Source organism: Astyanax mexicanus, chromosome 25 (genome assembly GCF_023375975.1).
Source record: "Astyanax mexicanus isolate ESR-SI-001 chromosome 25, AstMex3_surface, whole genome shotgun sequence".
NCBI classification, from domain to species: domain Eukaryota; kingdom Metazoa; phylum Chordata; class Actinopteri; order Characiformes; family Acestrorhamphidae; genus Astyanax; species Astyanax mexicanus.
Window position 1 is genome coordinate 19,810,166 of NC_064432.1, and position 16,154 is coordinate 19,826,319.

A 16,154-nucleotide genomic window follows, 5' to 3' on the forward strand; every position below is an offset into this window, starting at 1 on the left:
ATTTCATTTTTTCCCTCCCTGCATCTCCATAATCCCTCTAAATGCCTGCTAATGTTGTGCATTGATGGAAGACGCACTTTTACACTTATTTAAAAGAGGGTTGCACTACTGGATTTGTATGTGTTTTAGGAATCGGTGAAAAATATTTAGCTAGTAGTTAGTAATGGGAGCCAACATAACGACAGATGCTGTGGTCTGATGTGAGAGGTTCTTGCTGGGTAGATGGTGTGGATTGATATGGGAACAAACAAATATATGATAAAAATAAAACACTTTCCACTACAATTGCTACAGCTCTTGGCTAGCGGCACCAATCCAATGGGAAATGATTGTTGAAGCATTGTCTTTCATGCTAAATGCTAGCAAACAGATGTTATCTCTGCACACCACTGAGCCTTTCAGAGTGGTGTACAGTCAATGAGCCACAACATATTCATGCTGTCCTGTCCAAGTTTTTCTTAAACTAAGTTTGATGCAAGTCAACAAGGAAATAAAGTGTATCACATCGTTTGACAGCGACCCAGTCTTTCACTAGTGTTTGTAGATGCAGGATCTGAGGAATCTGAGTTTAATGATTTGGATGGGTGAGCAAATACATTTAGCTATATAGTGCATCTAGTGAATCCTACCAATCTAGGGCACTACTAAATCCATCATTATTTTAATGAAGGTTTCTACTTTTTTGCTGATTGAACACACTCACTCTGGACTGGCTATTGTTCCCTCTTGAATCTTGAGTCAGAGTGAATGTGCCAACTAACTACTTGTGGTAAATTGGATTCTGGTTTGTTCTCACCCTTGATTTGTTTGTGTAGGTGTTAATACAGGACTTGCAATTTGATGCAGATCAAAATAAATGCACCAAGACCCTCTGAAGCAGTTTATTTATTCCAAGAATTAGATCTGACTTCAATGTGACCCAACACATTGGTGTACTCCATTGCAACATATCTGCTGTTGCTCCAGGTTAAAATGCTCAGAAATATATACTAGTCCAGATCACAGGACCTTCTTCCTGTATTTACTTTCATGCATCTCCCTCTGGCAGATCTGTACTATATAAAGAAAGAGTGGTTTGATGTGGTTCAGTGTGCTCATGCCAAGGCAATGTATATTATCAGATTTCGAGCAAAGTCTGATAGAGGGTGTCAGATGAATGGGACATTCCATTTACAAAGTTGTGCAGGCATTTAACATTCCTCTAGCCATTATGTAACATGTATATCAGGAATACGTTATAGAAGGCATTCCCACCCATAGTAGACAGTGCAGTGAGTTGTGTGTAATGATAGTAACTGGCCCTGTCTGGCTAGAATTTTTTCATGCAAACAGACAAGTGACTTTTGCAGAAATTATATCCACATTCAATACAAGTCAGTGCAGCGTTCTTTAGCTTTTCTCTTTAGCTATTTTAGGGATGTGGCAAAAGTCATGGGACACGATGCAATGTTTATGCTATGTAGCATAAATGCAGTAACATGCATTGGTTGTTTGGTTTGTAGAACATGCAGTCTCACCTGGATGTTTAGTTTCAGGGAGATGGTTTCTGTGAAGATGGCCACACTGCATCCATGACAGAAATCAAATATTAATTTTCCTGTTCACAGTAAACACACACACACACACACACACACACACACACACACACACACTGGTTCATTGATGTTGAGCAGCTAAGCAGCAGTAGCAGTGGCGCTGGTGGCTCTTCTGGAAGCGTCTGCGGCTTACAATACACACCATGTGGGCTTTAAAATCCTTTTACACACTTTCCACTCAGACCTGTACTCCCCTCAGCACTCTGCACCCACAAAATTAAGCTTTAAAAAAGCACTACATGTCTTCTTATTGCTTACGTAATTCTTCAAATATCTGTTCCAAATGAGCTGCAGGAGAGAGGCACTTTCCTTTCACGCTACTTGAGGATCAGCTACTCTCACCGAAATGTAAATGTAACACTTAAATACATAGCCAGGGCTAAAGTACATACAGTACCATCATGGTCATAGTAAACCAGCTAAACCATCAAACTAATCCCTTATCAATACTTGGTTAAAAAGCTTTTCATCGACACCACGTTCCATTTTTGTTTATATGAAGATGTACAGCTCTGGAAAAAATAAGAAATCACCTAAAAATTATGAGTTTCTTTGAGTTTTACCAAATTGAAAACCTCTGAAATTTAATCAAGAGGACGATGGATGATCACAAGCCATCAAACCAAACTGCACTGCTTGAATTTTTGCACCAGGAGTAAAGCAGCATAAAGTTATCCAAAAGCAGTGTGTAAGACTGGTGGAGGAGAACATGCCAAGATGCATTAAACCAGGGTTATTCCAACAAATATTGATTTTTGAACTCTAAAAGTTTATAAATATGAACTTGTTTTATTTGCATTATTTGAGGTCTGGAAGCTCTGCATCTTTTTTGTTATTTCAGTCATTTCTCATATTCTGCAAATAAATGCTCTAAAAGACAATATTTTTAGTTGGAATTTGGGAGAAATGTAGTCTGTAGTTTATAGAATAAAACAACAATGTTCATTTTACTCAAACATAAACCTATAAATAGCAAATCCAGAGAAACTGATTCAGAAACTGGAGTGGTCTCTTATTTTTCCCTGGGGCTGTATAGGTTAACAAAGTATGCAGAGAAAAGTGAACTAAAGGCTAAGCTTCTATATGATCAGAGTTTAGAAACAAGTAAGTGATTTTAAAGTTATGGCTGATCTTTGTTTGGACCAATGATAACATAGAGGCATTTGTTTAATCCTTCAAATGTTTTTTTTTTTTTTGCTGTTTTAAAATTGCATTTTGCTTATATTTGCAGAAGCATTTATAGACACTGACATGCCAAAAATCATGGGATACGAACTACACTGCCTGGCCAAAAAAAAAAGACTTTAATATTTTGTTGCACCGCCTTTAGCTTTAATTGCAGCACACATTCACTGTGGCATTGTTTTGATAAGCTTCTGCTAAATGTCACAAGATTTATTTCAATCCAGTGTTGCATTAATGTTTACCGTGCTCCCTGAATCACTCTTTCACAATTCCAGCCCCATGAATCCTGCCATTGTCATCTTGGAATATGCTCGTGTCATCAGGGAAGAAAAAAAAATAATCCATTGATGGAATAACCTGGTCTATATTCAGTATATTCAGGTAGTCAGCTGACCTCATTCTTTCAGCACATCTCAACTGTTGCTGAACCTAAACCTGCAGACCAACTGCAGCAAAAACAGATAATTTACTTACTTAAATCCAGGTGGCAATGTTTTTTTTTTTGGCCAGGCATTGTACTTTATTGTGTGTCTTTTGCATGTGGGAGGGATTTCTGCCAGTGCTGCTTGTATGTTCGCGTGGTCAATTTTAACCAGACACTGCCGGTCACAATCATTACCACTCAAAGTGGACAGCGCAATGTCTTCTATGACATGCCAGTACAGCTGTGACCCTGTGGATAGGGAAATGTTAAATGTTGAAAGAAGGCTGATTCCACAGCAGTGGGTTTGTGATAGCTTGTGACACTGCGTGGAATTCACAGCTAGGCATACAGTATGGCAAATATAGAACATAATGGAGAAGTTGTCAGTATAGGGCGTTGAGAGGAAGCTGTAATGCTGGTCTAATTTTAGAACGTGGGTTTGAGCTGAGGAAGGGTTTAATGCAGGGGCGAAGCATGGCTCTAGATGACAGCAGCTTGTAAGTCCAGTTCATCCAGGCTAAGGGATGTTTGCAGGGATTTAGCGAGGAACTATGGAGCTAAAAGAGACTAGGCCGGGCTAGCGCACAGGCTAATCCATCAAGATCCATTTCATCAGAAATACACTAATCCTACAATAGTGGTACAGAAAGTAAACTTGTTCATGTATACACAACAGTGTTTAAAACACAAACGCACACATTTATTCAGTCTATCTCTATAATTTTTCAGTTTCCTCCCTCCTTCTCTCTCTCTATCTCTCTCTATCTCGCTCTGTCTCGGCCACCCACAGGCTGTTAAGCAGTGGTGTAGCAGGGAAATAATCTGTAGGCAACATCCTGCTAATCTGACACCCCACTCCCCACAGCAAAAATCCCTCCTTCTCCCTCTTTCTTCCCCTCATCCCTTCTTTCTGAGCGGAGGCATTTAGTCTCTGTCACTCTGAGGCAAATCTAAAGAAGCTAAATCTTTTCAAATGAAAGGCCAACACCAGACTAAAGCACAACAGTCCTCCGGCGAGAGGGCTTTTAAATTGGCCGGACGTCTTCAGAGTTCTGCACTGGTCGAGGTCAGAGCTGCGTGGAGCGCTCAGTCATTTCCTTTTTTTTTCCTTTACAGAAGAAGGGCTGATCACGACACGCAAAGAAAGCAAAGAGAGAGAGAGAGCAGCAGCAGATAAGCAACATGTCTCACAGCCAGGATTAAGCCCTCAAAGAATAAATTAAACATTTTCTTAACCAACCACACTCTTCAAAAAAAAAAAAAAAAAGAATTCATGAGGGGTTTCTTAGTCAAACTATTGGCTGTGCAGACCAATCAGCCATATTATTAACACCAGCTCCACTGAGCATATAGGACACTTTGTAGTTCTGCGTTTACAGACTGTAGTTCTGTTCTGCATGGCCTCCATCCACATGGTTGGGCATGTGCTTGGAAACGCACATGTCGAAAGCTGTGCAGCTCAGTCCAGCACAGTTTTGAACAGATATTTTCAGTTACAACTGAATTTCCGCTTTTAATCCCAGAAATCTTATTTACCTTTTAAAAAGCCATTTAAATGCCAGATTAAAGGGCTGATTACTGTTGTTTTGCTGTTTTTCTCAGGTTTTGAGTGCTTGGCGCCAACTCAGCTCTTGATCGGTCCGGACAGAAGACAGATGGCCTGTGGGGGTGGGGCTGGTGACTTCATGGCCCCTGCATTGTTTAATAATGCGATATACGTATATATATATATATATATATATATATATATATATATATATATATATATATATATATATACACATATTATTTAGGTGGTGGGTATTTCTTAACCACCAGCATCACTGCAGAGCTGGGAATGATCAAATTAGCCTATATAAAGCCTTTAATAATAAGAAGTAAAATATATATTATGATATATTGTAGTATAAGTCAATAATGTACTTATTATAACAGGTCTGCTCCTAACTGATGTTACTCTCAGGGTGAACTTAGCATTCTCTTTTCTTTCCTGTTTATAGCGCGGATCATTCGGTGCCATTAAACTCCATAACAGCACAGAAACCCTGTCCACAGTCCCCGTTCTGCCTCTTCCCAGCCCTATTCTTTCTCTCAAAATATTTTGTTGCTTCACTTCTCCATCCCTCTCTCGCTCACCCGCTCTCACTCACTTTCTCAGCCTCATCCTATCCATGTGTCACAGTGTCATGCAGGATGATAACGATGATTTTTGGCTTTGTCTTTTTATGAGGGAGGGAGAAAAGTGAAAGAGAGAGAGAGAGAGAGAGAGTGAGGGAATGAAAAAAAATACATTTAACACTGCAAAAGTTTTTTTTTTTCTCTTTTTGGGTGGAGTCATTCACAGTATTCACTACAGACAGTGTTTTACTGACCCCTACTGCTGTTATAATGTTACTACGGGTACAGTCTTGCTGTTCGGGTGGACAACCGAACTCTTGAGTGATTCATTTCAAGGTTAAAATGATTTATTTACATGAAAATTCATAAATGTCATTATGTGTTTGCAAGTAATAGTAATAATAATAATAATAATAATAATAACAAAAATAAATTTTATTTAACGCAAGTTTTTGAATGAGTTTCTCTAATTCTCTGAGTAAAATGAACATTGTTGTTTTATTCTATAAACTACGGACAATATTTCTCCCAAATTCTAAATAAAAATAATGTCATTTAGAGCATTTATTTGCAAAAACTATAGACCGTACTGCATCGAGAACTGTCATTCAACAGCAGCTTATAAAACCACAAGGGCAAATTATTATGTTGTCAAACCATTATCAAGCACTGCAATTCATAAATGCCACATTACTGGGCAAAACAACAGAAAATCATGCAGTGGAGAGGAAATGGATACAGTCAGGGCCGTTTCAAGGCATTTAGGGGCCCAAGCAAAATGGACCCCACCACATACCATCACTCAGACAGTGATGGTATGTTCAGACAGAGCGCAGCTACAAATATAACCATATAAAACTCACTTCAGTCAAATAAGCTTAAGATGAGTACGGATGTGTAAAGAATAAGTTAATCAGTTCTACTGTTAAAGACAGTAGTGAACAGCTGGTGTGCATGGATACTGCTGAACATGTTCCACTCTGGTTATATTCTACTGTCAGCAACAAGTGTGAGGTGCTCCCTCAAAGGGGGTTTCCGATAACAATGTTGTTGTTCTTTTTGCATTGACTGTCATAAATTTCAGACTGCCTCTCACACAGTTTTTTGTTGGATTTAGTTCATAACCAGTCATTTTCTGGGGGCCCTAGGCCAGTTTGGGGCCCTAGGCAATTGCTAGGTTTGACTTTCCTGTTGCAACGGGCCTGGATACAGTAATCTTTGGATAACCACTCCTATCCACCTTATTCTGCATGATGACAAGAAAGGGACACATTTGTTTACAGTGATGAGTAGTATAATATGCTCAGTAAGTGTCCCAGTAATTAGATGAAGAGGAGAAATTTGCCTGAACATTAGAGTTTTGAGCACAACACAGAAAGATAACAGTGTTAAGGAGCTCCGTTTAACTTTCCACAGAGAAGGAGCTTTGTCTGTGGTTGAAGGAGCTAAATTTTCAAGACCTGAAGCTTCATAACTTCAAAACAGAGTAGTAAGAATAGTAAAAGCAGATGTATGCATGTTTGAATTGATGTTTTAAATCGGCTCCTTCAACCACAGATGCAGCATCTTCTTTGAAAGATGGTGGATTTATTAGCTAACTAGTTAACCTAGCTAACCTAGCTATAGCTATGTGGTTTCCCCACATAAGCTCCCAAATAGCTGTAAATATGGTTAAATCACCTGCTGAACTGTTGGGTTTCCATATCTAGTGCTACTTTATGATCAGTGTCCACAGCAGCAGCTACTTCAGACTGCATTTACTTTAAATACGGCCAAAAACCACTTAATATGAACTGGCTGGAAATTCTAACACAAATGCAGAAAAAAATACTCTTAAAATTGAATAGCACTCATTCTTAAGCTTATAGTGGTTTTCTTGATTGCTGGTTTGTTCACATTCCTTAGCCCAAGAGTTGTGTAATGAGATATTATCAAACACAGTCATCAAGTTCACTATTCACTATTGGTTGTCGGGTTTTGTGGCTTTGTGCTGTTTCTTTTGTTCTGTCTAAACGGGTAGGCCTGCATTATTAGGAACATTCTTGTATGCCTTGTTTATGCGAGTGTACCACTGTAAAACATGGTGTTTTAAGTTTCACTTTTACATTTTTCTGTAAGGAAAGAGAAACCCAGTAAACTAGCATCAAAACTATTTAATCTTACATAAGTTCTTATGTAGGTTGTTATTTAGATTATTCATCTGTTATATAGGAATATAATTAAAGGGTGCAGGGTGAGCTCTGAGCAGAGGAGATGCTGAGAAGGTTAACGGTTAATTTTTCTATGTGAAAGTAATGGTAGGTTTGAACAGAAAGTTGCTAGTTTTGTTGCTAGTCGCTTTTTGGAAAATTAAAATGTTGGTAAATTAATGTTGGTATTTTCCTCTTTTGAAATTTTGTGATGGAAGTTGTGTGGCTGCAAGTAGTGAACGCAGCACACACTGTGCGTGTAAACAGCATGGAGCAGAGACAGCGTTTGTTCATAGCTGTGGTAATTAGCATTATCTGGCTAGTATATCAAACTAAACTACACCTCATCAGCAATTTAGCTTAAATAAAAGGAGTATATTTGATAGCTGGGTCGGATCGAGACTGGATCACGTTCTCACCACAATCGAACCGCTCCAGAATTTACTTGGGACCGGACTGAGATCACCTCCTCTAGCAGGACTCAGTCCAGTTGTTTTGATCTGCACCTGAGTGTGATTACTGTTTTCAAACCTGCTCAATCAAACTGCACTAGGAGTACAAACGAACCTGAGTCTGTTTTAACCAGACCAAATAGTGCTGGTATGAAAACACCCTTAGATGGCATTTATGAAAAGCACACAGGACTAAAACCACAGCAGACCAAATAGAATGGGGATGAGGTTTATGCTGTAGTAAAGCTTCTGCAGGACTCATGATCATCAATTTCAGCAATTAAAATTATAATACCACATTAAAACACACAAAAAAAACAAATTTCTAAGTAATTTCCTCTCTTTTTGTACTACTTTGTCTTACAATGGCCAACTTGTTTTAGGCTGTATCCTCAGAGGTGACAGTTGAAAGACCTGATCTACTAGGCGTAACTAAAACTTGTTATAAAAAAAGTGTAGTCAATGTGCACTTTACGTAAACACCTTAAGAAACCTGTTCTCCCTCCCTGTTTCAGCTGCCAGCAATAACATTCAGAGTAACAAATCGCTCAAACACCACTGCCTTTAAAAGGTGTTAATATTTCAGGTCTCAACCAGTCCTTCATGAAGAGATCAAGCATTTGAGCTGCCTGCTTTTTTTTTACTTCACTGTCATTTTTTATTTAGCCTTAAACAGTTTATAGGCAACCGTACTGCAGTCACAAAATATGAGCGACAGAGGTAAGAACATATTTTTATTGTAAAGCTGTTGTAAGAATCTTTGTCAAACCTTATTTTAATAACACTTTGTGTTAGAAGTCTTTGTTTGAGGTAGGATAATAAATATACAATATTTTATTTGCTTTCATTTGGTTTACTTTAAATTATATTTTAATTCATTTTTGTTTTGCAGTAAAAACAAGCTAAAGCTGAATTTAACTGAGTGTTAAATGATAATTATTTTTGCTAACACTGGAAGATGCACAACTATCATTCTAATACATTCAAATAAATGCCCATTAATGAAACTGAACTATTTTTCTATTGACTGTTACCCTACACCTTACCCTGAGCCTAATCCTAACCATAAACTTTAAGAGTAAGGTTTATATTTTAGATTAATGTTAGCATAAGCATTGAGAATCATTTACTTTTAGCTGAGAGTTTAGTTGCATTTAATAGATATTCAGTTTAATGTTCTTGTTTAATGTTAAATGTTAGTTGAATGGTAGTCTGACCATCTATGAGGCATCTATAGTGGACCCAGGATCCAAGTAAAGTGATACCTTATTTTATTATTTTATTATTTTTATAAATCACACTGGAGATTTTTGACGTGTAGTAAAGTATCCCATAACCTTTGGCATGCCCATGGAGACCAAAGAATATTCTTCATATACCTGCAGAATGTTCATGCTCGCCTACATTGAATAAGGATATGAAATATGGAATTTCTGTCAGAGTCATTTGCCAGTTCACCCAGACAATTCTAGCTAGACGCTGCCAAATGAACAGAAGGTAGGATATTTCGAGAGATTAAAAACATCATATCTTAAAATCCTCCCAGCAGAAGAATAGGAAAGGTATTTGGACTAGGAGTGTGCCATATCGTATCATACGCAATAATATCACCAACATTTTTTTTATATCGTGAACGATATTATACCCTGGAATATCGTGCCATATCACCCACCCCTAATCATCACATCAGGGTACTACTTTTTTACTTTTTTGAGCAAAAGAAAAATTCACACCGTTCTCATTTGCTTTTCTCATTTACTAGAGACAGATCATATCTGTCCAGTATCATTTATATTACTTTAATCCTGGATATGTGGAGATATTTTAAAGTGCAGTATTAGTATCATGACATTCTGGATTGTTGACTTTTGTTACAAATCTGATAAAGTTTTTGTGTTTTTTAATATCTCAGTTAGGGGTGTGCCATGTATGCAATAATAACATTTTTATTTTGTTGCAGTAGTAAATTCTTTAAATATATATTTTTTAAATTCAGTGTTTTTTCATATCGCCAAGAGTATCATTATCGCAAAAATACCATGAAACATCGCCATAACGCCCTCCCCTAATTTTGACCCAATATGAAATATAGAAAACAATTCTAACATAACAGAAACAACTGTTGCTTATAATAAATTCCTCATGGTTGGTATGAATGATCCTCTCTTTTCACCAAAAAACAAGCAAAACAAGCAATTTCGGATATGTTTGGTTTGTTGAATATTCGTACATTCCTAGAATATGTTACCTTAAAAACATACCCACCTGCCACAAGCAATTACTTTTAAGCTAATATATTTGTTGATTCGCAGGAATTAGGCTGTGCTCTGATCTGAGGATCGTTCTGGTTGGTAAGACAGGATCAGGGAAGAGTGCCACAGGAAACACCATATTGGGGGAAAAGGCATTTCATGAAGAAGCTTCTCCAGTATCTGTGACACGTCAATGTGAAACCGGACGTGGTCGGATTGTAGGAAGAAATGTTAAAGTCATCGACACTCCAGGACTGTTTGATACGTCGATGTCTAACGAAGAATTGCAAAAAGAACTAGAAAAGTGTGTCAGTATGTCCGTTCCTGGGCCTCATGTGTTCCTGCTGGTGATCAGACTGGGGAGGCACACGGGGGAGGAGAGGAACGCTGTGAAGTGGATTGAGCAGAACTTCGGAGAAGATGCCTTATGTCACACGATCGTTCTCTTCACCCACGTCGACCAGATTGGAGACAAAACACTGGAGGCGTTTATCAGTCAAAGTAACGATCTTTTGCGACTTACTAACAAGTGTGGTGAAAGATACCTCGGATTTAATAACTGTGCCACTGACACGGAGAAGAATAACCAGGTCAGAGTGTTGCTGGAGATGATATATGACATGATTGAGATGAATGGTGGAGGACACTACACCAATGAAATGTACGAGAAGGCCCAGCGTGAGATAACAGCAACAAAGATCAAGGAAATAGGCCTGGGAGTGGGGTCAGCTCTCGGAACTGCTGGAGCGGTTGCAGGAGGCATTGCTTTAGTAGCTACAGAGGTGATTTTGGGACCAGCGCTTTTAGTGGGAGGAGGTGCTGCACTAGCAGTTGGAACAGGAGTGGCATTATTAGTGGAAAAATTGAAGAAGAAACCCCCTGAAGTGGAGACAAAAAGAAACTAGAACTACTTTATAACCCTTTAAGAATTTTGCAAACCAGTAAAAATGTAATTAATGTATGTATTCACTTGCCAGGTTCAGCTCTTTACTTCTCTTTACTTGACTTCTTGTGTTTGTTTTAAAGTGACTGTCTGTAATTTTTGTGAATTATGGGGATATTGTGACCTCTCTGGTGAGAATGTTAGTATTGCTCATATGAAATTCTGTCAAAATGTAAAGAGCTATTACATTAAACCATCAAACAAACCTACCAGACCACTTTTTTACTTTTCAGAATCAATATATTAGGCATTGCAGAGATGATACCATCATTTAGACTATCTTGTCCCCTCCAAACTAAGGAAAACTACTAGTGCTGCTGCTTTAATGTTAATACATTGCAAAAATATAAATTATGTTTTTTTTTTCTATACAAAACAAGATATAACATTTCATCAAAATCAAAATAATCTTCGAAGTACAAAAACGAAACTATTTTTGTTTTATAAATAACCTATTTATAAACTGAACAGTTTAAAGGTTTTTTGAACTTGCACATCATATAAAGATTCAATTTAAAGATTCTTTACTCCTCTGGTTTTCAAAATGGTTCTTCGTGGAACCAAAAGTGATTATTCTATAACATTACTCAGAAAACCTTCTGCAGCACGTTTTCATTATAAAATTAATAGATTGTGTATAGGATTATTAATACTAATTTGTTTATATAATTAAAATAATCTCCTACATTATTTTTTCCTATGTACAATCCAAATGAGTTTTAAAGGCTCAAACCCAGAAGCATCAACAAGATGGACATGGAAAAGGGAAATTATAAAATTCCTTTTCCTTGCCACTGTGTCACCACAATAATTGGCATCTCTGTGGTGCTGCTCATAAGAGGCGTGGGCCTGTTTTTCTCTGTAAAGCTGCTTTGTGACAACTTTTGTTGTAAAAAGCGCTATATAAATAAAATGTAATTGAATTGAATAAAAAAACAAATAACAAGCAAGGGATAAACCAAAAATGAAAAGCGGGTAAACAGGTCGAAATGGGGCAATCCAAAGAGAGAGAAAAACACAGAGAAAAACAGTATGAGGGTTAAGTGTGCAGTTAAAATGGTTGGCAATACTTTGCATAGAGAGACAGACAACAACTTGGCTGCATTTTGCAAAATTATTTTTATTACTGTTTGCAGAATTTAATGAAATTTAATTCACAATTGCAAAAACTGTACGGAGGACTTCAATAATTAATTAAATAGAAACAACAAGAGATTGAAAGAAAGACAGGGAGAATAAAGAAGAGAGAAAGATAGATAAAACAAGCTACTCTGAAGTTACTTAGGTAAGTTTTTATGATTGAAATGAACAGTCGAAATATAAGGTAAAGCCTATTGCACACAAGACTTATTGTGTCCATTGTTCTTAATAAAGTTACGAACTCTGACACCAGCACCACAAATAAGTCACACTGCATTTTGAAAATTGACTGATATATATAAAAATGAGCTCAATTGGCTGTCTAGTGTTCTGTACTTCTATACCTTATAGTTCTTTCATTTAGAATTGTAGAAACACTTACAATTTTAACATGAATGGGCGTGGCTAAAATTGTGTGTGCTCTATGTAAATGTTGCTCTTTGTAACATAAAAAGAAACAAGCAAAAATAAACAACAGATTTTTGGAGGGGTGTAAAATATTGTGTAATTTATATATTTGAGAAATGCTCAAAACAACAATCAGTACTGCATGAGAATGAGCATGTGAAGCAGTCCAATTCCCATTGGTCTCTACGTAGACCAATGCTGCACTCAAATATTGAAATGACATAAAATACCCGTTACTGCTATGCTAGCATTACTAAAGCTCAGTAATTATCTGTTCAAAAAAAACGTTCAGTTTGGTTTCATGGTTTCATGTTTGGGTGCTGTTCTATACCTGGCAACCTGCTTGGCAGGTTTGGAGACAAAGACACAGATAAGAGATTACCGTGACGTACCACACATTTCAAATAAGAACATGCAGGCTGAAGCTCTGTTTTCTAGACCTGCCAGTGCTTAAACCTCAGTATGTTTTCTTAATATCTGATTATACATCCTGACTGTGTGTCTAGACAATGAGTTACTACAGAAAATATAATCTGTAATGCTCTGTGAAAGCAAGAAAAGTTTGGTTGTCCATAATATTAACCCTTTAATCACTGTGAACTATGTTTTATTTGACAGAAGCAGAGGACAGAGAACTGTCTGATCTGAGGATCGTTCTTCTGGGTAAGACCGGATCAGGGAAGAGTGCTTCAGGAAACACCATCCTGAGGAAAACGGCGTTTGAGAAAGATGCCTCACAGGCTTCTGTGACCCAGCATTGTGAGATGGGATCTACCAGGGTTGGTGGAAGGCTGATCACAGTCATTGACACTCCAGGGATTTTAGAGACATCCAGGACTACAGAGCAGCTGAAAGAGGAGCTGGAGAAGTGTGTCCGTATGTCCGTTCCTGGTCCTCATGTGTTCCTGCTGCTAATCAGACTTGGAAGGTACACTGAAGAAGAGAGGAACGCTGTGAAGTGGATTCAGGAGAACTTTGGAGTAGATGCCTTAATGTACACAATCGTTCTCTTCACCCACGTCGACCAGGTTAAGGCCAAGACCGTAGATGCCTTCATTAAAGAGAGCAGAGACCTCATTAGTCTGATTAACAGCTGTGGGGGAAGATATCATGCACTGGACAATACATCAACCAAGAACAGCGCCCAGGTGACGAAGCTGCTGGAGAAAATGTCAGCCTTGTTAAGAAGGAACGGTGGCCGGTACTACTCCAACGCGATGTACAAGCAGGCTCAGAGAACGATAAAGGAGGAGGAGGAGGAGGAGGAGAGGAGGAGAAAACAAGAAGAAGAGAAGAACTTCTCGTTTGTTTCCTGGATCAGCAAAATTTTAGAGGATCCTATGCAGTTCTTTACAGACCAAGCAGTACTGGCCGTCACTGGAGCTAATCTGAGCACTGTAGCCACTGGAATGTGGTCAGGGACAGTCATTTTCCTCCAGATGTTGATAAAGACGATGGTGTGTCTGACTAAAAGCGTGATTAACTGCACAAAAAAGAACAAACAACAGTAGTCATGATAGTTAATAGCCTAATACAGGTTACCACACACAGCGTTGTATAGCAAAGTACTGTATTAGTGTGGTATAAATATATTTACATGAGTCATTATCCCAATAGTAGTCTCATAACTTTAAGAAAATGTTTAATCAATGACTTTTTATGACTATTCAACACATTTATAAGATTCAAACTACAAAGTAATCATATTTTTCTGCTTAATCCTTTCTTATTCTTATTTTTTATTGTCTGTCGTGCATGCATAACAGGGTGGACAATTTTAGTAGAAATTGGCATTTGCTGAAAGCATGGTTGATCCAAGAGTTGCAATAATGCTGTATTATTCATGATAACCTTGATTTGTGTTAAAGATACTTTTTGATTGTCTTAAATTATTTTAATTATCACAAAATTTTACCATCACAGGTTGAACAGTTTACATTTTTTTCATCCAAATATGAAGACAGTATGAAAAATATAAGGTGACGAATTTAAGGCCTACATGGCCCTTCAAACAAAGTTTTTTTCAGAGGCACACTCAAGACAGAGGGCTTTAAGAATCACTGCCAATATGGCAACACAAGCAAACAAAGCAACCCACAAATTTATGATAAACAATAATTAATTGAATGTGTCATAACAAGCATAAGAATATCGGTAGTAGTAGCCAGCTAGCTAACACACTTTGTAATGACATTCTACAGAAAAAAATTCAGAAACTTTTTTTACTCAAAACTGAGCCAATCATACACTGTGCTGAGTGAACATGACCCACAGAGCACTGTTTGTGTAGACCTTTGAAATTCTAAGCCAGTAAAGCATCTCGAAACACAGAAGCTACATGAAATAAAGACAAAAATAATCTGCAGCTGGTTCCAGATAGCAGACCAACGCAAAAACAAAACAACGCAATCTATTCTGCTACTATTCTACCACAGAAAGCTCTGCATAAAGGCTGTTTTCACTGATTTCAGTAGAAACGTCAACACCTTTCCCAGTCCTGTCAACCCAATTAACTCTTATCACTGCACTCTGTCACTGTAATTCATGGTGGACCTTGTTCCATAATCAGATAATTACACCAACATCACCCAGCGCCCAGGACTGTTAATCTGGCTTTTGTTCCACTGAAGCCAATATAAAACGTGGCCTAAAATCAGGGATTAGAGCTGGAGGTTTATCTACCTCAGGATTTGCAGAAACTTGCAAGTACACCTTTGCTTGGCTGTAGCTGCTTTATATGTTGTTGAGTTTCGTGTGATGGCTTTCTTTGATAGCATGTCCTGCTACAAATGCTACCATGAAGTATGTATTGTCTTATAAGAACAAAAAAATTTACTAACTGCGTATTGCTGTTGCTTATCTTAAAAGTGCCAAATAATACTTTTATTAAATATTAAAAAATAAAAATAGTTTGAACAGCTGTGGTTCATTTCTCTGTAGTTCTGTAGTTCAAGCTGGGAGCATCCTCCCCTTGATTTGGTTTGGTTTCACATAAGGAAAACTGCAAGGGCAACAAATGCATCACAACAAACCATGTGAGCACTCCTGTCTGCTTATTGGTCAGAGCTGTCTGGGGTTGGAGCAAGAAAGTAAATACAGGAAGAATGTCTTGTATTCTGGAAAAGCATTTTAGTGCAATGTTGCATTGATCATTTGTTAATAGCTGTAGTAATTATCTGTGTAATAAATCAGGTTAAACTGCAATCTGAACAGCTGTTTAGCTCAAACATGAGAAGAGTATAGTCAGGTCAGATCGAGATCATGTTCTCACAACAAACAAACCGGTAACTCATGATCTTCACCACTGAAGCATACAAGTAAAGCCTTAATCTAATCTATTAAGCTTCTAATGCATGTTACTGTGGACTTCTTTCCCCACAGGTTTTTGCAAGGTTTAGTAATCTTTACAGTCATATTCTAGTAATGATGTGTTGCTAGAAGTAAGGTT

At 37.7% G+C, this 16,154-nt stretch overlaps 1 protein-coding gene across 1 annotated transcript; it reads left to right on the plus strand.

Annotated features, from left to right (window-relative positions):
- The first annotated feature begins 8,518 nt into the window (after positions 1-8,518).
- LOC103042902 (GTPase IMAP family member 8-like) lies at positions 8,519-14,217 on the plus strand. Its single transcript, XM_049472377.1, has 3 exons — positions 8,519-8,683; positions 10,276-10,904; positions 13,333-14,217. The coding sequence occupies exons 1-3, from the start codon at positions 8,671-8,673 to the stop codon at positions 14,215-14,217; spliced, it is 1,527 nt and encodes a 508-aa protein (XP_049328334.1). The 5' UTR covers positions 8,519-8,670.
- The last annotated feature ends 1,937 nt before the right edge of the window (positions 14,218-16,154 follow it).